Here is a 22,610-nt window from a genome sequence, read left to right as displayed (position 1 = left end):
TTTGTATATTAAGCAGTTCCTAGCATCTGTATCCACCTAGACAAAAATGTATGCCAGGTCCGACCTGCCGTATATTTCTGGTATAATTTATGCCAGTTTTTTGGTTTAAATTATGCATAAATGTGTCTGGAAAGTGACATGGTTGGGGTAGAAAGTAGAAAAATTACTAAGTATTTGCTTAAGCAGGACTTATGCAAAGTTTCGCGACCTTTTTATGCCACAATTCTGGCATAAATCAGTTTATAAGTGTCCGTGATAAAGTATTAAGTTAATGCGTAAACTACAAGCTCCATGCGTCTAGGTCAGTAGTTCCACCTAGCAGCTTGGAAGGCATTTGTGTTCTCCGGCACCTTGCATGTAGTCTCTAAGACATTGGGGCACATTTACAAAACGGTTTACACCAGATTCTGGTGGAAAAAAGACGCAATTGTTTTTGCATAAGCAAGTATTCACAAATGAGTGTTTTGTTTTATTTCTTTTACTTTTTGCGCCAGCCCTGACATTTTATCGAAAAGTTGTTGAGGCTTTTCAGGAGGGGGCATGGCTGCCCTGTACTGATGGAATTATGTATTATTTCACGCCAGAAACTTGTATAAATTATACCAGAAATGTACGCATGGGCAGTAGCGCTAAATATATGAAGAGGCCTACACTGTGATACAGGATAGCCTGTGTCATCTGCTCTGCATGAAAACTTGGACGCTCTCCCCATATATATACTGTACTCCAATCTGCCCTGTACATCCTCCTCCTCCTCCCTGCTGCTGCGGAGGGGAGGAGCAGAGCGCCAACTCAGTCAAGAGCAATGGCGAATTACAAGCTATTGACAGTCTCCAGCAGTCCCATTAAAGGAGATGTCCCGAGGCAGCAAGTGGGTCTATACACTTCTGTATGGCCATAATAATGCACTTTGTAATGTACATTGTGCATTAATTATGAGCCATACAGAAGTTATAAAAAGTTTTTTACTTACCTGCTCCGTTGCTGGCGTCCTCGTCTCCATGGAGCCGACTAATTTTTGGCCTCCGATGGCCAAATTAGCCGCGCTTGCGCAGTCCGGGTCTTCAGCAGTCTTCTATGGAGCCGCTCGTGCCAGAGAGCGGCTCCGTGTAGCTCCGCCCCGTCACGTGCCGATTCCAGCCAATCAGGAGGCTGGAATCGGCAGTGGACCGCACAGAAGAGCTGCGGTCCACGAAGGTAGAAGATCCCGGCGGCCATCTTCAGCAGGTGAGTATGAAGACGCCGGACCGCCGGGATTCAGGTAAGCGCTGTGCGGGTGGTTTTTTTAACCCCTGCATCGGGGTTGTCTCGCGCCGAACGGGGGGGGGGTTAAAAAAAAAAAAAACCCGTTTCGGCGCGGGACATCTCCTTTAAAAAGAACAGGGTGGCAGCTCTCACGTTTTACCGCTTCTCCATGCATTATGGGGTATTCTGTTTTCATGATCAGTGGGGGTCCCAAAGCTCTATCCATAGTGTAGGGTTGGCACAACGCCTTTCATTTTGGAAGCAAGTCCACATAAAAAAAAAACAAACTTCAGTGTCAAGGTGTCCACGGTCTTTAAAATGTTCAACCATTTACGAATATGAATGAAAACATCCTGGCGAAACATTTTAAGTAATGGTGATACTGCACCAGAGCGAAATTTAGCTTGACAATGCTGCCATAGTGCCACGTGTCTATTACATGATCCTGTCCCAGGAGCCAAGTGACCAAAAAGGGGTCCCTATCTCAGTCGAAACCAAGTTTTACATAGAATGTATGAGATTTCAGTTATCATTGGTGCAGACTTGTATTTCCAGCTGGCGAGCCACATGTAGGGGGCGCCACTTCTGAAAGTAACATTTAAATAGGTTTGTGGCCAAGTAGACCAGCCAGCAGTCTTCAATTTGTCTTTGACTTTTTCCTCTCTTTTGATTCCATAGCTGGAATACCAGCGGCAGCAGCTCCTAGCAGACAGACAATCTTTTCATATGGAGCAGCTAAAATATGCTGAGCTGAGGGCTCGTCAGCAACATTTCCAGCAAATTCAGAGTCAACACCAGCAGCAACACCAGCCGCCGCCGCCACCTGCTGGTCAACCTGTGCCACCTACTGCCCACTCCATCGCCGTGCCACAACCCTCTGTCACACCTGGGGTCAGCAATTCTGCAAGCAGTACAGAGGGGATTATTCAGCCAAATGCACCTTCAGTGCAGCCACCAGTGAATATTCAGCAACCAGGAGCGACGCAGCCCAGCCCAGCGCACAGTGAGTGACCCACCAATGCTCTATTCTACAAATATATTATAGATTTATTTTTCTTTTAAGGCCGCCTGCACATGTAGCCCGCACAAAATCGCAGCATGCAGCGATTTTTCTTCCCCACGAGCATAAAATCGCAATCGATTTCCGCTCATGGGCAGGAAATCGCATTTTCTCATAGCATGCTATGCGGAATCCCGCTTCGGATTTCGCAATGCAAATCCGCCCGTGTGCAGGAGGCCTAAGTCATTAGTTTTACCTCCTACCAACCCAACAGTCTGATTCTGAAGGCTGTTATCAGAAGTGCTTATTATTTCCCCTGCATGCTTGACTAGATGTTAAGGGATGTATTCACACGGACGGTTTTGCCGCGTGAGTTCTGTCTGATTCCAAGATGGACAGAACTCGCACGGGAAAAGAAAGCATTTGAATGGGTTGATTCGCATGAGCGATTTTTCTCTTGGACGAATAGTCTGAGTTAGAAACAACGCCGCATGTCCTGTTTTCGTGAACGTATATGTGCGTGTCGCGTGTGTTCTTGATTAGTGTGCGCAGTTTTGATGTCCGAATTGCATCTCTATTCACTGCATTTTTCACATGTACAATTAAAAAAAAAAGGTGGCCCAATTAATGCCACTGTCTCCTGGCAACATGCATTAAAATTGCAGTGAATACGCGTGATTTTATGCTATCCCGTAGACTTTAATTGGTCATTTCTGGTCCGTATCATTGGGGAACAACAGGAAGACCTTGGGTGGGTATAGCTGTTACCACTAGGATAATGTATTTCTCTATCGGCAGCTGTTTTCATACTGGAACAGGAACGCTTTCTACCTTATCTTTATGTCTGAGAAGGGATAGCAAGCATTAATTGCGATCCGTGATGGAGTCGGCGTTTACTCGTGCCCCCTGGGAACAGGCTAGTGTCTTGATTGTTTCTGGCCCGTCACCCTTGGGTACTTCTCTGGAACGTCCCAAGGTCTTGCTGTGTCCCAAATAATACGGACGAGAAAACACAATTAACGTAAAATTGTCCCGTTCATTGGGGACACAGCACCCACCCAGTGGCTTATACTGGTGCTGATGTCTGTTCTATGTTGTCCCTTGATCCAGCCTGACTCTTTTCCTAAAACTATCGTTCTATGTATAGTCTGTTCGGCTCAACGTCATGTTTTTTGCCAGTTATCTCCTACTGCTTGCGTACTAACTGATTTAGTTCAGTGTCTGAAGGAGTATAGCTGGTAGGAGGGACGAAGTCTGTCTTTGCTTAGTGTTGCCCCCTAGTGGTAACGGCTATACCCAAGGTCTTCATGTGTCCCCCAATGAGTGCAAACATCCATACTAATGTTTCTCGTCTGTTATCATTGGGGGACACAGCAAAGACCTTGGGTATAGCTTCTGCCACTAGGAGGCGACACTAAGCACAAAAGTGTTAACTCCTCCCACTAGCTATACCCCTCCTGCAAGCAGCATGCTAGCTCAGTTTTTTGCTTAGTGTCTAGGAGGCAGGACCGTCTCTCCTGCTGAGACTATTTTTTCTTTCTTTTGCATTTTTTCCATTTTTTTCCCGGAAGGCCAGGGCATAACGAGGAGGCAGGACTCTCCCCATTAACCCACCGAGGGCAGCGAACAGAGGTGATATGTAACCCTCTGTTGTCTGCCGGGCCCCCTCTGAAGAAAAGGAGGCACACTCGGCCACCAAACTGAGTGTGACCCGCCAGCCATAGAGCCCCCCTTATTTATGGTCCGGCATCCACTGCCCCACCAAAGGCAGGCGATGATGGGGAGAAGCTCTGCTGGAGCCCGGGAGCCACCCTACATCAAGAAGGGAGGTAAGTATGTGGGTTTATTTTGTTATTGCACCCGATGTGCGTTGCGCTGCTTGCTATGTCGCCGGCTGCGCTACTTTATTCCCCGTTGCGCTGCTTGTTAGCTGCGCTGCGCTGCTAGATATGCCGCCTGCTGCGCTGTTACAGGGCGGCTGCGGCTTATGCCCCGCAGCGCCGATGTTTATGCTGCGCCCGCGGCTGTTTGGGGGGCGCCCGCGGCTTAGCTGCCGCGGCGGTAGGGTGGGCCGCCCTTTTAAACTCTGATGTGACGCCGGTCGCCTGTGGGTGACGGCCGCGGTTGATGCGCGGCTGTTAGCGGCCCCCCACGGCTGATGTGCCTCCGGCCGCCCGCGCCTGTTGATGACGGCTGCTGCTCGCGCTGCCGGCCGCCCGCGGCTGGCTTTGCCGCGGTCCCGGCGGCTCGTTTCGTGCAGGGGCTCCTCGCACCGTCGGCCGGGCATGCAGACGCCAACGGGCGTTTGAATTTTCCCGCCAACGGGCATTTGGATTTTCCCGCCAACGGGCGTTTGGATTTTCCCGCCAACGGGCGTTTGGATTTTCCCGCCAACGGGCGTTTGAATTTTCCCGCCCAGCGGGCGTTTGAATTTTCCCGCCAGCGGGCGTTTGAATTTTCCCGCCAAGCGGGCGTTTGAATTTTCCCGCCAAGCAGGCGTTTGAATTTTCCCGCCAAGCGGGCGTTTGAATTTTCCCGCCAAGCGGGCGTTTGAATTTTCCCCCGCCAAGCGGGCGTTTGATTTTTTTTTTTTTCCCCGCCAAGCGGGCGTATGTATTTTTCCCCGCCAAGCGGGCGTATGTATTTTTCCCCGCCAAGCGGGCGTATGTATTTTTCCCCGCCAGGCGGGCGTATGTATTTTTCCCCGCCTAGCGGGCGTATGTATTTTTCCCCGCCTAGCGGGCGACTACCCTGTGGAGCCCCGCGTCCCTCTTTCTGTAGCGCCGCACAGCCGGTTTGCCGGCCCCACTCTCCGTGTCGGCGCAGGGACATTTTAGAATCCCCTCCAAGCGGCCACGCTCTCGGCGCCACGCGCAGCAGAACAGGCCACGCGATTTTTAGAGGTTGTGCACCAGCATCGCCCCCTACAGCAGCATTGGTCACATGTTGCCGCCGGTCAGGACAGCTGGTGGATAACCGTATCGCACGGCCACCATTGCCTTGCTGCTGAACAGATTGCGTAGCTCGCGACGTTCGGGCGTTCGATTGCCATAGGCTGGCGTATAATGCTACTGTGCGACCCGCTTTGCCCGCAGGCAGCAGCTGACCACTCCTTACGCAATCCTCTCTGTGAAACTGAGGTCGCTGGGACCCCTTCCGTACTACACACAGACTATCGGTGGCTCCCTGGTCGCTGATAGCGCCCCTATTACCCCTTCCATACAGAAGGAGTACCGCACAGCTAGCCATATCTACTCCGGACTGGGTTGAGCGTTGCCTGACGGAAGCTCCCCCATTGCCCCCCTGCAGCCAGCAGTACCGCGGTGTCTAAGTCCAGGATGACACGCGGACAGGGCGGCCAGAGCCACATGCCAGGTGTGCTCTCGCTACAGCTCTATATAGACTGACAACAGTGTGCGAACTCTTGTCAGCATTACTCTGGGCTCGCTGACTGGATTCATCCTTCCCCATGTCGGCTCCGCACCGGGTTGAGCCTTACATGTCGGCAGCTCCCTTGTGGTTCCCCCCGCGGTCACATGTACCATAGTGTCCGCGTCCAGGAGGACATGCTGGCGGGGCGGCCAGAGCCACATACCAAGTGCGCTCGCGCTGTAGTTCGAGATTAAGCAGAGAGAATCTCCTCTTACAGATAACAGTATGCGATCTCTTGCCAGTACTCGCACAGGGAGTCTCTGGACTCATTTTTCCTCATGTCTGTGCCGAATCCGGTTGAACTCCTCTACAGACAATCGCATCACAGTGTCCGTGTCCAGGAGGACACGATGACAGCGGCCGGCAAGGGTCACATACTATGTGCGCGCTCGTTAAGGAACGAGACTACATCCAGCTGGAGAATATCTTGCCCTACGTACAACAGGGTTCAAGGTGCTTGTCGGCAATACCCCAGGCGGCTGAGACCGGGGGTACTTCCATGCCCGAAGCAGCGCATACACTGGTTTGAGCAGGAGTCAGCTTCGTCCCCCTCAGTAGTTTCCTGCACCCTGAGTCGCAGTTCGGGACAGAGCCGCATATCAAGTGCGCTCTCTGCTGCCGTACTGGTCTACAAGCTGATTATCAGCGGTACCCCGGCCTTGATGTTAGGCCTGACCGGGTTGCCCTGGCTTTACAGCTAGCCCCCCGCTTTTTCCTGCAGGCAACCAGACCGCTATGCCCGATGCCGGGATAGCACGCGGACAGGGTCCGGCTAGTACCACATCAGTATGGGGTCTCGCTATTGTACGAGAGTTGCACAACATGTCTTGGGCCTTGTGTGGAGCAAGGTGTTAAGGCAGCAGTATGCAGGCCAAAACTCTTAAGGAAGTCAAACAGCCGTTGGGCTTCCTTCGGTCTGGCTAAGTCTTGTGGTACCCTTCTGAGGAATATACTATTCTCAGGAATTCTGTGAACACGTCGTATTCACCTCCACCCCACAGAAGCTTACGCTCCAGACTTTTTTCATAATGGCTAGCCTCCCTGGAGGGACCACCTGCAGCTTCCTACAGGCAACTTAGGGCGATCTACGATGACAGAAGAGCCGCATACTTTTTAGGCCCCCACCACAGACAGAAGTGACGCGGGACGCCCCTCCGGCGGCACTTTATAATGCCGAGTTCGTTTCTTTCGGGCATTCTCTGAACCACAAGGCATGTGTACTCTCTAGGAATCATGGACCGTTAGTTCCACAGCCGTGTCAGTAGGACGTGGCTAGCTCTCTGCAGGAGACGGCTCCTGCGGACCCTGGTGGGGTGCAGAACAGGCCACGTTTCTCCCATTGGGGATGGGGAGACTAACCGTAGGAGTACTCGGTGTTCTAAACGGTCGCTAGTGTCGGTTCAAGTGTAGAGCGCTGATCCTCAGCAAACTAGGCCCGCCTAGTCGCTTGCGAGACTGATTGCGCATAGGAAGCTAAAACGTCCAATGGGGATTAAGACTGACAGATCCAGCGACTCGCTGCAACTCTCCTGCATTGTTCTCCCTGCATTATGACTTGCAGGACAGTGTAAGACAGTCCATACTTGTACTGTCTGCAATTTTAGGGTTCCTCCATCCCTACTGTGGAGGTTTCCTCAAAGGGATCAGTGAGTCTCGGACCAGTGTACCCTTGCTGCCTTGTGCGGTCAATTTTTCTGTACTTAGTGGAGTCACACGGTTACATTGCATCCCAGCACGGGGCCAGCCCTAGTTGATCACGAATGGGCAGAAGTCCTCGCTAGCCCATGGGGCCATGCAGAGGCGGACGCCGTGGGCATTGTTGCAGAATCATGGAACCAAACTTTTTTTCTCTCACGACCCTTTTTCAAGTTACAGCTAATCAGACAGCCGACGCCATGGACGGAGGCTTTCAGCATATACAGCATCAAGGTCATACGGCAGGCCTTCCAACCGTGGTCAACACAGGAGTCCAGCATAAGACGGTTGCATATCTCAACAGGTCGTTCCTCCACTGGCGTCTGGAGTCGAATGTCCCTTCATCACGGAGGGACGGTGTAGGTGAGATTGAATACCTGGAGGTATACGGGACCTGACTTACAACTAAGTCGCCTGGTAGAAGGTCCACAACCCTGATGTTTCGGCGCCTCTGGCTCCACAGTTTCATCTTCGGATGCCTATTGGGTACGGATGGTACAGGAAACGGTCGTTATCTACCCGCGGTATGGCCTACCGCCGGTATCGGGATCCACTTCGGTGAGGTATCGGTGGGCACCTTCTCGGTAGTTCCAGGGAACGCTCCAGGGCAGGTTTCTCGGTTGACTACGCCGGAGTTCCTCGTGCAGGTAGCATGCTTCAGTCACGCTGGCGCGCTGCCGGTAATTCCGGCAACTCCGACTTGGTCCCTGCTTTTCCAGAGTGGACTCCTTACAATGACTCTGCCTTGCAGCAATTCAGCAAGGTCATATTCTCAGGCCGTATTATTTGGAAGCCGTGTGCCTCGTCCGAAGCTCCTTGTCTGGGTTTTGTTTTTTTCTTCCCTCAGAGGGTGGATGGGGCCGTTACTTAGGCCCCTTTAGGCTCTGTCTGAGCATGCGGGATACCTAGCCATCCATTAACGCTGGTCGCAGTTGAAGGACAGATTGCGTCCTTACACATGCGACGCCTTATATTTTCCCGCCCCCTTGGGTACTGCTCTAGAACGTCCCAAGGTCTTTGCTGTGTCCCCCAATGATAACAGACGAGAAAACAAGATTTTGTAAGAACTTACCGTAAAATCTCTTTCTCGTCTTGTTCATTGGGGGACACAGCACCCACCCAGTCTGGTATCGGAACTGTGACGTATACTCCCTAGGGGAGGGTCCGCGGTGCAGTCGCACACGGTGTTGGAATGAGTTACAGTTCGTGAGTATGGTTATTTATTATCTATTATTGTCATATCCTACTGGCTGCTCCTACTGCTTGCACACAAACTGAGCTAGCATGCTGCTTGCAGGAGGGGTATAGCTAGTGGGAGGAGTTAACACTTTTGTGCTTAGTGTCGCCTCCTAGTGGCAGAAGCTATACCCAAGGTCTTTGCTGTGTCCCCCAATGAACAAGACGAGAAAGAGATTTTACGGTAAGTTCTTACAAAATCTTGTTTTTCTAGTATTTAATAAAAGATAATGTATCTCAATTTCTTTTCTGCAGGTTCTGGTGCATACACAAGTCAGCAAACACCTAGCCCAATGATCCCAACAGCAGTACCAGTTCCTTCCCAGCCACCGGTGCCCGGTAATCAGCACCCCAGCATGCCTCTGCCTGTCCCATTTAATATGGGTAGTGACTTAGTTGATTCTTTTCATCACAACCCTTCCACTAACCCCTACTCAATTCACCATTCCATGCATGGCACTTTCCCTCCAACAGCATGTCGTGTTGGCGGGGTACCTCCACTTACACATAACCCTGTCATAACCCTGTCTCCAGCGCCTCCTAACTTGCTGCCCTCCTTGAGTTCAGCTGCATCTCATAGCCCTGCCATCGTAGCCGCAATGCAGGGAGGCTCTGCCATCACTTCCAGTCCTGTGCCAGGTGAGCTCAATGGAGAAGGTGAGCGGAATTCAGAATGATCGTAGTCGTTTGGGGTCGTATGCTAAAAGGGCAGGAGTATATTTTGTACAGTGTTACATGCAGTGATGATTTAGAAAGGATGATGCACACAGTAATATCGAGTTACATAGCTGAGATGCTTTCATGTAACGGAATACGGTACAATGCACGTCAGTGGATCTTACGAAAACCCCCGACACATTCAACGGTGGGGGGAGGGGACTGTAGATTTCAGGGCATGTTGTAAAATTTTAAATCTACCGTATGACCTATCTGTCATATTTTGTCACAGCTTTCACCCATTTTCTTGTTGGGGTGGGGTGGGGCAGTTTGCATGCTAATATCTATTTCAAAGAAAAGCTATGAAAAAACCTGCTTTAAGGTTTTCAACAAGTTTTTCTAAAATACACCTTACGCTCATTTACTGCTGTTTGCACCCTGTTTCATGTCTGTAACTTCTGATTTGCGGGTGGTCTTCCCCATTTTTCTGTTGCCCTGCTTTTTGCAGTCCACTTTCAAGGAGGGTACATGTAGGGAGTCTAGCATTCTGCCAGTAGTTCACTGTCCTGCACTTCCTTGCCCTGACTTCCCATGCTACATTGCATAGTCTGTGGTCCAATCAGCAGGGAGACAGTATCTGAATGCCCATCTGTCCGCTTTCTTGAGACGATCAGGCATTTAGAGACATTCTGGCCAAATGGTTAGTAAACCCAATAGAGTGTCTTTGTTACAGTAGGAGAGGTAGGGACTGTGTAAATTGTTATCACAGTGTGTGCAGATCTGTAAGCCTGCAGCCTGAGTGCACAGGGGCCAACTATGAAGATAGCTCCTCGCCCTGTTGATATGGAAACGTTCCTGTGTCCTTAGGTACAGAGCTTCTGTAGTAACAACGACAGAAAGTGGATTATAGAGTAGCTGGAAGGGAGACCCCTAGTGGCAGCCACTTCAAACGTGATTTACAGTAGTAAAGCATCAACATGTTAATGCAAGTATATTACAAAAATGAGACCAACACAAGCTAGTAGATGAGCAGAAGTTGAGAAAAAAAGAACTTAGTGCGCTTTTCAATGTAGGCAACCAACATCTGTGTTGGGACCAATGATAGGCTTGTATAGAAAGCTTTATCTTCGGAGCTTGTGCCTCTCTTTCGACATGTGACTGAAGGTTTTTGCCAATGCCTCGCTTTCTTTTTGAATTAAGACTTTGGATACATGGTGAATTCGCTAAATTGTATGCAACTTGCATGGAAGCCGGAGTCTCATGCAAATTTCTCTTTAGTTTTCTGAATGCCATATCCAGTTTCACATATCTAAGATCAGTCGGCTCCTTTCCTTTCACATAGCTGCGTGTCCTCAGACTAACACATGGGGGCGCTGGGGGAATGATGTTATGGCACTTTTTCATATTTCTGTAGCTTCTATCCTCTTTAGACCTGACTGCCGGGTCTTGCTTTTTTACCTAATAAAGTTGGGTTGACTGTTTCTCTGATTCTTTACTTTCATCAACTATTCTTAATCTATAGTAAAACGACTTATTACGCTGTATTGTCAGTAATTACATCTATTTCTGGCCTTATAACTGATTGCATAGCTCTTGACTCCATGCCTGGCAAGCCAAGTATTTAGTAGCAGCACCTTTGACAGCAATACCTGTTAGTTATTGTGAATAGGTGTCAGCTTTGCACATTTGAACACCACTAATATAATAATCTTTATTTGTATAGCGCCAACTTATTCCACAGAGAGACTGAGACACTGACCCGGCACCCGGCGTCCCACATACAAAAATGCTGGAGTCTCCCATTGTAGTCAGTGGGGTTCGTTACTCGAGTAGAGCTCTCGAGTTTTACCAAAAGCTCGACTCGAATAACGCGGACCTGAGCATTTGGGTGCTCGCTCATCTCTAGTCCTCAATAAACAGACTAGCAGGGATCTCCCGATCGAGACCCCTGGTGATCAGCTGATGAGAAGCTGCTACGGATGTCCAGAATGTTCCGAACACAGGGACCAGACTAGGCCAACCTTACAGTACTATGATGGTGGTTTCCCTTAGAAGCAGTTCTAGGTTGATTAAAGGGTACATTCATTATTGTAGCCAGTTGTATTTCCCACCAGAATTTTAAAGCTGACCGAGATACCTGGCCAGGAGCGTAAGGGTCCAGTTTCCTTGTACAAAAAGCTTCTAGCATTGTAGGGCTGCTTAGGTTCCTTGACCATTCGTGTCTTTCATCTGTTTTTAAAGAGTAGCCACCACTTTTAACAAACTTTTGAAAAGTTATAGAGACTCATCGAAAGTTTTGATCAGTGGGATCCCAGTGCTGGGATCCCAGCTGATCGGCTGCAATTATCACTGAGCCCCCTTGAGTGTCTTTGCTGCTTTTCAGCTCCATCCGACAGCTGAAGAGGGCCGCATAAAGGTGTATAGCGCTTCTGCAGACCTCTATGTGGGCTTACTATAGCTGACGTGAGGAGCCAAAAAGCAGCGAAGACAGCCAAAGGGGCACAGCACTCTAATGAGCCATTGGCTAGGACCTCAGCAGTGGGACATGTCATAGGTTTTGACATGTCATAGGTTTCTGAAAAGTGTAACCTCACTAGAGACATGGGAGAAGACTGCATCTACTCATCATTTGTATTAACACGCATTTTTCATTTTTATTTGCTTGTTTCTGTGCGCAGTACCATAGTAATGTGTCTTTGTGATGCGCCATAACTGTCGGTTTCATTCCTCGCTTTCAGCTTTGACATTCTTTTAGTGTTCTCCAAGAAATAGTTACTGCAAACATTTTTGTATCCCTCTGATTGGATCGGTTTCTGGTGAGAAATCTATGAATATAATATGGATCAGAAAGGGCAATGTAAATGGGACTTTAGCTATGTCACAGTAATGGGGGGATAGTTGTATATTGTTATTTAAAGGGGTTTCCTTAGGATGGATCATCCATATCAAGCTAGAGGGGCTCCTCCACAGATCAGCTGTTTGAAGGGCTACGGTACTCTGAACGAGCGCTGCAACCCCTTCATTGGCTCGTTATAGCATGTTAATCAGTCACATGGCCTTTGTGCAGTTTAGTCCCATTCGAGTGAATACGAATGAGGTGTGCAGTACCAGGCACAGCCACTATACAAAGTATGGCGCAGTGACTGGTATAAAACGAAGATTGTGCTACATATGGTTCACTCCAGGAATTTGTTGCTCACTTGGATGTTACTCTTTTATCGATCAGTGTTAAAATAATCTGATTGTAAATGAAAGAACAATTTAACCCCTTGGTGACCAAGCTTTTTTTTGTTTTTTTTTCTATTTTCATTTTTCCCTCCCCGCTTTTAAAAAATCGTAATTCCTTTATTTACCCATCGATCTAACTGTATGAGGGCTTGTTTTTTTGCGGGTCGAGTTGTATTTTTTAATGGTACTATTTAATATACCATATAATGTACTGAAAAGCTTTTAAATAATCGGCCGCGCGGCTTGTCGGAGCTGTTGCCCGCGGGTGTCAGCTGTAAAAAAACAGCCGGCGCCCGGGATGTATGAGGGGTTGCAGTGCGATCTCCCTCTATACATGTCCTGCTGCTGCAGGACGTAAAAACACTATAGGACGGTCACTGGGGGGGGTTAACAAAAGTTGCAGGGAGTGAAAACTTTTTGCATTCACTTTTTAAAAACACACACTACAGATATGATGGGTATGGTACAACCGCACGAATGGACGTAGAGCAGGGTTCATACGTTGTTATCAGTTTGGAATTTATGTGCAGAACTTCTTATATGTTTCTTCTTCCAGATCCTGTGACATCTGTGCCTCCAGAGCCCATGGGAAACACAGTTGCACCTGCCCAGCAGTAATATTGGGACAATTCCTTTATTTGGAAAATGGACAGAGGGTGAAGTGAGAAACGTTTGTGGATTTTTTCTTTTTTGTCTGCCACTTCGTTCCGGTTCCAGTATTTCTATCCCCCACAGGATAAAGGAGCAAAACGCTGAGCTCTACCCGGGACTTGGTGTCCCTTTTGTGTCATGCCCGTGATTCATGTTATGTGTTAACTGACTTGCATCACAAAGTTTTGCTGCAGTTTATACCTAGGACAGCAAAATATTCTGTGAGGGACATCTTACCGAGAAGTGGACTTTACAGAATCCAACCGATGGATCCAGAAAAGTAGCTGAGACTGCAATAATCTGTGGGGGTAAAGAACGAGCTCCGGACTGGCGGAGAGCTGATGGAGACATGGCTACCGGAGTCAGCGGGGGAGAGGAGCAACCTATCTACCATTTCTATATTCAATTGAACCACATTTGCAGAGCTCCATCCTCCCTTCTATCTAAAAGGAAAAGACTAATGAAGGAGACTCCTAATTTTTGACTTTTTTTTTTTTTTTTTAATGGTTTCTGTAATGGGACTTACCTGCCGGTGGCCGACCGGTCTGTACGTGTTGGCAGAGAACAGAACACTTGATGCTTATAATGTTGGTGTTATTCCAGAAGAGCTTCTTGTTGCATCTTTTGAAACTGTTGCGGAGGAAGCCGCTCTTCCCCCAACGTGATACCCAGTCTAATGCTTATTGCAATGGGTTACCGGTCATTTCATTGTTGTCTGATGGACGCTATGAGAGTTCTATATATTTCTGGAGCTCCTATGGGGAGATGCACACAGTTCCGCAGAGGAGGTCTTCTTCAGGAGACCCAGGCCCATTTGTGTTGGCGGCAACCGAGAGGGAGCAATTTTCGATTGACTGCGGAAGAATGGCAACCAGGAATCTGTCTCGCTCTCTAGTGCACTATTTGGCCTATTCGTAAAATATTTTAGCTTTTTATCTATATAAGCTTTTTTTTTTTTATTTTAAATCCTTGTATTTTAAGTATTTTTTGGGCAGCGAATGGGAGATCAGGGGCTCAGAGTGCACTTTATTAAATGGAGCCTGGGAGAGTTTTTTTTTGTTTGTTTTTTTTACTGTGAGGTCTAGAGAAGAAGGCGTTGGGTGATTTACTAGCACATTGAAAGGAGAAGACTCCTCTTTTTTAGGGGCGAGTGCTTTGTCAACCTCCTTGGAGCTCTGAAAAACCACCTGGTTATGCTGACCCCCTCCCTGTCTGTCTGTTCATGTTACCTGTACATTATCCTGTGTCTGTGCATCTTACGGTTCCCCAGCCATTGGGGCATTAAAATGTTAAAAAATTTATTAAAAAAAAAATTCATGTGAAAATTAATCTGTCTTTATTAAAAAATATATAATAGTGCATTGAGAAGCATAAACCTGCAACAAACTTGCCGGGCACTACTGTTCTGTAAATGTATAGAGAAGGGCCTGGCTGAATACAATGTATACAGATGTATAGGAAAGGATACAACATACACTTTGGTACAGAGTCCATTGCTTATGACTAAAAAGGAAACCCATTTGTAAACTGCTATAGACTGTTCCTGTGTCCGTGTCGTAGATGTATGCATAGCCTTAACTGCTTACATGTGCTTCATGTTAACCAGCCCATAAAAGGAGGCTTCTGCAGTGTCTGTGTCCTCAGGCCATTTAAAGAGTGTTTTTTTTCATCTTGATGATTAAAGGAGAGGGTGACATTTCTATGTAGTAACCCTACTCAAAAGAGATGGTGCACCCATCGAGGCTTTGTGTTATCCACTTCCGCATTGACCAAGAGGAGTTCTGGAAGAACCTCATTACTTAATTTCTTAATTCTTAGATAGTGTATAACTACTAAACATAAAGACACATTTAGCTGAGCATACAGGGGTGGGTAGGCTGGCATATTTTAGCCTGAGAGGCAGGCCCACAGCAATGACCCCTGAGTAGCGACCCACCCAAAAGGGGAAAACACACATTGCCTATGGCCACCCACTGCAGGCAATTTCTGCACAACATAGTGCAACTAATGGCCACCATAGGTGGGCATAGTTTAGCGGTGAACAGCCAATCGCACTCTGTGTTGCTAACCTTTAATCTGTTTATCTATTTAAAGGGATTTTGTAATTTAAAAAAATTCAAAAAAAAATCAGTACTTGCCTATTCCTCACCAGGCAGTCGTCTTACCACATCTTCTCCTGTCCCCAGGTCACTTCACCGTATGCTGGCCGGATCCTCCTCCTCTTGTTATGAAGCATTCTTTTTCTGCATTCTTCTTCTGGCGGGTCAGTGTAGGTTACACCACTAGTGATGTAACGTCCACTGCCTAGCAAGGAATGCCACGCTATTACCAAGACTGCGCATGCACACTGTCTTGCCCAGAGAGCATGTGCAGTCTCTGCAATAGCTCAGCACTCCCTGCTAGGCTATGAACGCTAAATCACTAGTGACGTAGCGTACATTGCCCTACAGGAAGGAGACTGCTGAGAATGAACGCTTCGTCGCCGGAAGATGAAGAATCTCACGGCTTGTGGTGAGGTGACCCGGAGGGACTGCAGGAGAAGATGTGGTAAGAAGACTGACAGGGAAGGAATAGGTGAGTATAAAATGTTTGTTTTCTAATGACAGAACCCTTTAAGATAAATACAGCACCAGAACCAAGTTGGTAACAGCTCATTTCAGGCCTCCTGACCCAAACTGACAGCATGATAGAGGTGCATCCTAATCAGAATGGTTATACAATGACCAGTATCACTACTATACAGTGGCCATATAGTGGTAGATACAAGTTCTACACGGGTGTTCAAGTTCCGTTATATTTAGTGACTCGCAGGTGATGTCCTCTTTGGAGTCGTTCACTTTTCCCTATCTTTTCAATCCAGCCCAGACCGCCATCAACATTACTTTAAGTCACAACTTGTATGCAAAGTTTGCAAAACAGACATCTTTTGGCTTCTGGCTTTTTCAACACCCCAACATTTTCTCAACCTACACAAACCCCCCACTCTATAACTATTTATGTGCTTGTTGCTGCCACGTCTGTTCCTGCTGTGTGACACAATACTCCCAAACCTTGTACTTCACAAATGTGGTAAAAAAAAGTTGTGCCTGACAGTGCTCCGAAAAACAATATGGCCAGATAATGCCTCTAAAAATAGTGCCAAATAATGCCCCATATATTGTGTACAGACCATAAGTGTACCATCTTTTGTGCCCCCCAAAATAACACACTATAATAATAGTGCTCCTCCTAGGACCCCACGTAATATTTTCCTCTTTGTGCTTTGTAGTAATAAACCATTTGTGTCCTCACGTAGCGTTGCCCACTGTCGTGTCCTTTGCTAACTGTCTTCAAGTCCTTTAAAGGGATTCTTTCAGAATTTCGGATCATAAGCCAATACAATAGCATTATCAGGCACATGTAATTGTATTCTGACGCTCTGAATGCAAATTGATCCGCCTCAAGTCATGGAGATGGGCTGCTGGACCCCTGCGTCACGGTGACCTGTTATTCATTTCCCCTCCACAGCTTGACCTTTTTCCGCTGACGTTGGCACAAGTCTCAGTGAAATCCCGCGCTTCTGTTCTGCAGTCCTCTGTCTCAGCTGGAGGTCGAAATGCGTACTGGTGTGTGTATGAGCTGTGGTGTTCAATATCAATAAAATATGAATTTCTTGTGTCACTGCTTACTTAGTCAGAAGCGGTGTCGTGTCTCCTTAACCACAAAGTGTATGGGGACACCTAGGGGGTGAGTGGATATGGGATGGTATAGTCTCTCCCCAAGGAGAGCACCCAGAAGGGGTGTGGGGACACCTAAAGCTAAGTACGGAGACTTTAAGGCAATGCTCCTCTGGGAAATTCATGCAAAGCAGAGAGAGAAACGAACCTTAAAAACAAACCTGGCGTCCCGCATACAAAAATGCTCGAGTCTCCCATTGTAGTCAATGGGGTTCGTTACTCAAGTAGAGCTCTCGTATTTTACGAAAAGCTCGACTCGAATAATGCGGACCCGAGCATTTGGGTGCTCGCTCATCTCTGTGTGTGACTAATCTCCAACCTTGGAATGTGGCCAATGTATACTAGATTCTCTGCTTATGGAGTAAAAAGAATTATATACATACATAATATAAAAAAAACTGTTTGGCTTCTGCTGCACAGCTCTTTGTTGCCTATGAAATTTAAAAATATATAGTTCTCAAACCAATGTTTATCAAATATCGGAAAATAGTGTCCAATAAAGGGATTTTCCAGGCAAATACTATTAAAGGAGATGTCCCGCGCCGAAACGGGTTTTTTTTTTTTTAAACCCCCCCCCCGTTCAGCGCGAGACAACCCCGATGCAGGGACGTACAGAAAGCTCACCGGAGCGCTTACCTTAATCCCGGCGCTCCGGTGACTTCTATACTTACCTGTGAAGATGGCCGCCGGGATCCTCTGCATCCGTGGACCGCAGCTCTTCTGTGCGGTCCACTGCCGATTCCAGCCTCCTGATTGGCTGGAATCGGCACGGGGCGGGGCGGAGCTACACGGAGCTACACGGAGCCCCATAGAGAACAGGAGAAGACCTGGACTGCGCAAGCGCGGCTAATTTGGCCATCGGAGGGCGAAAATTAGTCGGCACCATGGAGACGAGGACGCCAGCAACGGAGCAGGTAAGTATAAAACTTTTTATAACTTCTGTATGGCTCATAATTAATGCACAATGTACATTACAAAGTGCATTATTATGGCCATACAGAAGTGTATAGACCCACTTGCTGCCTCGGGACATCTCCTTTAATGATCTATTTTCAGAATAGGTCATCAGTAGTTGAGCTGCTGGGGTCTGACACTTGGGTCCTCGGATGATGAGCTGATTGAGAGCCCGGTATCAGCGCCACAACACATGGACACAGTGGAAGCAGTTATCTCTGACCCTTGTATAGTGGCTAGGGCTCGTAATTGCAGGTGCTACTCTCATTAAAAATGATAGCTGTGCATGTAATTTCCAGGGTCGGTCACTTAACCGGTTGGAGCGATCTGCTTCTGCTCTGTACCCGTGTGTGTTGAGGCGTTGACAGTAGGCACCCGATCGTCTGATCGGTCGTGGTCACAAGAAGCTGACCCCAGCCAATCAACTATTCATGACCTGATCCTGGAAACCACCTAAAGTGGTTAATACTGTACCTAGAGATTTTGTAATGATTATTTTTACCTACGTTTAACAATAGGACTCTGAAGAAAAAACACAGAATTCAAGGTAATCCAGCCCTTCAACCCTCTTTACTTCAGATGGAGGATAGTTAGGCTATGCTCCATAAACATTAGGCTGCCTGCAGAAAGCCGGGTCAGATTCCGCTGCAAGAATTCTCGCAGTGGGATCCGGACCCGTGCCTCTGCAGAGACCTGCGGCTCACCCGCTCCCGGTGTCTTCCATCTCTGCTATGCGCTGGCCAGCAGGCCCGTCACTACTGACGTTTCTGTGTGGGCCTCGCAGATAGAACATGCCGCGATTTGTTTTCCACGTGTGTTTTCACATGGACAAATCGCGGCTGTGTGCATAGGATTGCATTTTTTAATGCAATCCTATGGCAACGGGCATGGGCGAAAATTCTGCTGGAAATCCCGCCACGGAATTTCCGCCCATGTGCAACGGGCCTAAGCCTTTCACTAGATCTGCGCTTCTGACAAGAAAAAGTGAGCCAGTTCAGATTACTGTATGTCTAAAGACTACACTTCTCAGAAAACAAATCCAAACCATGAGCTCGGTGTAGACCTTGAACCTTCAAGGAATACTGGGAGATTTCAGCTCTGGGGACTAGATTTATGAATCCAGCTCTAGGTGATAGCAAAAACTGTATTTTATGTATCGGTACAAAATGAATAATGGGATGAAGTTACTTAAATTTATATGCGTTCTGGATGTACACCAACTGCATTGTCATCACTAATGTGAAAACCTTTGTGCATTCTTGTACACGGGTAGAGAAGCAAGCTTTGGCCAGCTTGCTGCAATTTTGTCAACAGCTTGTGAATGATTCCTTTGTAGGGTGCTTTCACATGGGCCAGAATTAACCCGCAATAAGCAGTTTATTCTGCCACTGCGGCATTCTACACCAAAATCTGCAGGTCTAACTGTGGATTATGATCTGGAATTGCAGGCGCACTTTTCATTAACTGCAGTCTAAAAATTGGGAATTATTTATATGGTCAGTATTAATCTGATTGCACCATCATAGGGTATAAATGTCGGACCATATGCAGTCCGGCTTAAACAAAGTACCTTCTCTATGCCCAACACTGTAAATGAGATATACTGCTCTTTCCTGGTTCTCCTACCTCTCTGACTACTCTTTCAACGTCTCCTTTGCTGGCTCTTATCTCCTCTCCACTTCCTCTCGCTGTCGGGGTACCCCAGCTCTCAATCCTTGGTCCCCTTCTCTATCTACATAGCCCCAATTGGACAAACCATCCTTAAATTCGGCCTCCAGTACCATCTGTACGCTGACGACACCCAACTATATACCTCTTCCCATGAGATCTCTGAACTATTCCTCCAAAACATCACCGACTGTCTGTCCGCTGTCTGTAATACTATGTTCTTTTTCTCAAACTTAACCTCTCTAAAACCAACCTCCCCTCAACATCTCTATTCCAGTGTCTGGCACTATCATAACCCCCAAACAGCACACCCGCTGCCTTGGGGGAACACTGGACTCTGACCTCTCCTTTACCCCCCCCCCCCCCCCCCCCACATCCAATCTCTGACCCAAACATGCCACATGCACCTCAGAAATATTGCTAAAATCCGGCCATTCCTCACCACAGATACGCGAAAGACACTCGTCGCCCTCATCCACTCCCAACTTGACTACTGCAACTTGCTGCTCATTGGCCTCCCCCGCACCAGACTCGCTCCTCTCAAATCAATGCTAAATGCAGCAGCTAAGCTCATTTTTATATAATAATAATCTTTATTTGTATAGCGCCAACGTATTCTGCAGTGCTTGATTTTTCTATCTAACCATTACTCAGACGCCTCTGCATTATGCCAGTCGCTGCATTGGCTGCCTATTCACTGCAGAACTAAATTTAAACTCACCCACAAAGCTGTCCATGGCGCTGCAACACCATATATCGCCTCTCTCCTGTCCGCACACCATCCAGCCCTCTCACTCCGATCCGCTAACACACTCCGATTAAACACCCCTCTAATACGAACCTCACATACTCGCCTACAGGACTTCACCAGAGCAGCACGCATCCTCTGGAACACTCTACTCCAAGGCATCCGGACAATTACCAAAGCATGAAATTTCAGATGTGCCTTTAAAAACTTACCTCTCTCTTCAGGAAGGCATACCAAATCCCCTGATGTAGTCACCCTGCCCCTCCCTATGGCTCCCCACACCGTTTAGCCTTCTTATTGCATACGACCCCTACACTTGCACCTCCTTACCGCCAGTACTGTTGTATCTGGTCTCCACCAGAAAAATACGTAGAGACCTGCTGAGTGACACTGACGCCTTGTTAACGCCCTCAAAGCTCCTAATTGGCTGACGAGGGACCGGAGCTTTCCTGGGGCTCCTGATTGGCTGACGAGGGCCCAGAGCTCTCCTGTCCTCCAGCTTCCGTGCAGTCCCCAGCAGCTGGTCCTTCTGCAGCCGATGGTGCCTCAGTGCTGACCTGACATGGATGACAGGAGATGAAGGAGCACGCCGGGGAAAGTGTATAGCGGCGGAGCCTAGGCAGAACAGTGCCATGTTTTCTGATAGAGAAGGCAGTAGGGCAGATTAAGGAGCACGGCTGGGGTTAGTCTATGCGGCAGAGCCGGGAGCAGAGATGTAAAATAAACTGCTAGAGGCGTGACAGGAGCCCGTAGGCGAGAGGATGACAGAGCCGTAGCAAAAAATCTCAGCCGTGTGGTCTGGAGCAGAGAGGCCAATCCATACAGCCTCATGTAAGTTTCTGGAGCTCCTGTCACTTACTGCTCCGCTGCCCCTTGTGTGGCATTGCGGCTACTGCGTGTTTAGTCTCCCTTCTTCTGTGTTCCTGTGGCCCTGCAGCGCCGGTCTCTGGGAGCGCATGAACAACACCCGGAACCTCACATGCTGCTTAAGGGGAACGGGGCAAAACCCAAACAACAGTGCTCTGTCCATTAGCCAATCGGCAGCTAGGGGCCTGACAGGTGTTCCCTACTGCTACGGGCTACCAAACCCCTAGCTTCCGGTGGAGACCAGAAACAACAGTACCTTCCACCCTATTTGCTTCGTGATAACTGATTTCCAGATGTAATCCCTGTACTGCCTGTGTTCCCCCATGCCTCATCACCCCCCAACCTGTTTGTTTCAAACTGATTGTATATCACATGTAATTGTTGTATTGCTTGTGTTTCTCCCATGCTTGAAAGCGCTGCGGAATAAGTTGGTGTTATACAAATAAAATTTATTATATACACAGTATGTTTGATGGCTGATAAATCTGAATTTTCCGAGAATCCCGATCACTACTTCTATAGTAATAAATGGTGGTGAAGATAAATGTGCTAAATATAGTGTATGGTTGGATTGAGGGCATGCTCCTGCATTGTGGGAACCCGTATAACAGAGGGGATGGTCTTCTCGAGGATCGGGGAGGATCCATGCTCCTACTGACCATATTAGGAGTCTGTTGAAGCAGCAGAGGAATGTCTCTAGACTTGTGTTTATCTTCAGTGATCTGCACTTACCAGATGTAGTCAGATGCACACATTTTCCTTAATGTGGTAGCAAAATAACATCCTCTATAGTCGGCTCTTATAAATGACTTGCATGCACAGAAGACAAATTGTTGTGGGACACAAAGCTCAGGAATAAAGTAGTATTTTCCGCAAAGTTCTACATCTACATTATGGTCAGTTTCACACATTTATGATGCAGTGAATTTGGGGTCAGAATACCCGCAGTTGGAGTGGGACATTCATCCATAATGTGGGTGCAAAAATGTGCCCGTAATACACTTGTGTAAAACTGACCTTATAATCTATAAGAATGATCAAGAATTATGAAGCTCATCTGTTTATAATCGGGCTACGAAACCGCACTTTTCTTTGTAGCCCAAGACCTAGTTCACACTGCAGAGTTGCGCTAATTACATTTACTGTACTTTGCATAATTTTGGCATGGCATTTACAGAAAATTCCACAGCAAAATCCGTATGTCTTACAAGAATATTTTGAGTGCATAATTCTTGCAAATTATATCCTTTCCGAGTCCAAATCCACACCGCCGATGCACTGATGGTGCGGATTTTGACTTGGTTTCTTTTGCAGTAATCCTGCGGATTTCGTCATGGAGAATCAGCATTTTCGCTAAGTAAGAGCATACCCTAAAACTGCAAAGCTGTTTCTATTTACAGTAAAATTACAAGTTTTGGCCAACATGTTTTTGGCCATGTATCAAGACAACCACATGATTTGCACTGGAAGGTGATTTTACACACTCATATTTGGGTCTATTCACACAGTCCGG

General features: G+C 47.6%; 1 protein-coding gene across 10 annotated transcripts in view; it reads left to right on the top strand.

Moving 5' to 3' along the window:
- The window catches only part of SMARCC2 (SWI/SNF related, matrix associated, actin dependent regulator of chromatin subfamily c member 2), a 56,679-nt gene extending 42,210 nt beyond the window's left edge, over positions 1-14,469 (top strand). For 5 of the 10 annotated variants that reach the window (XM_066585225.1, XM_066585205.1, XM_066585214.1 and 2 more), the window contains 3 exons: positions 1,924-2,248; positions 8,864-9,247; positions 13,050-14,469. In XM_066585225.1, coding sequence (XP_066441322.1) covers positions 1,924-2,248; positions 8,864-9,247; positions 13,050-13,111 — 771 coding nt within the window. In that variant the 3' untranslated portion in view covers positions 13,112-14,469. The remainder of the gene's footprint in view (positions 1-1,923; positions 2,249-8,863; positions 9,248-13,049) is intronic. The other 5 variants (XM_066585241.1, XM_066585233.1, XM_066585276.1 and 2 more) reach the window with 3 other exon arrangements.
- Positions 14,470-22,610: the final 8,141 nt, after the last annotated feature.

This window comes from Eleutherodactylus coqui, chromosome 1 (genome assembly GCF_035609145.1).
Source record: "Eleutherodactylus coqui strain aEleCoq1 chromosome 1, aEleCoq1.hap1, whole genome shotgun sequence".
Lineage (NCBI taxonomy): Eukaryota > Metazoa > Chordata > Amphibia > Anura > Eleutherodactylidae > Eleutherodactylus > Eleutherodactylus coqui.
The sequence above is the reverse complement of the archived record's forward strand: the minus strand, read 5'-3'. Positions and strand labels throughout refer to the sequence as shown.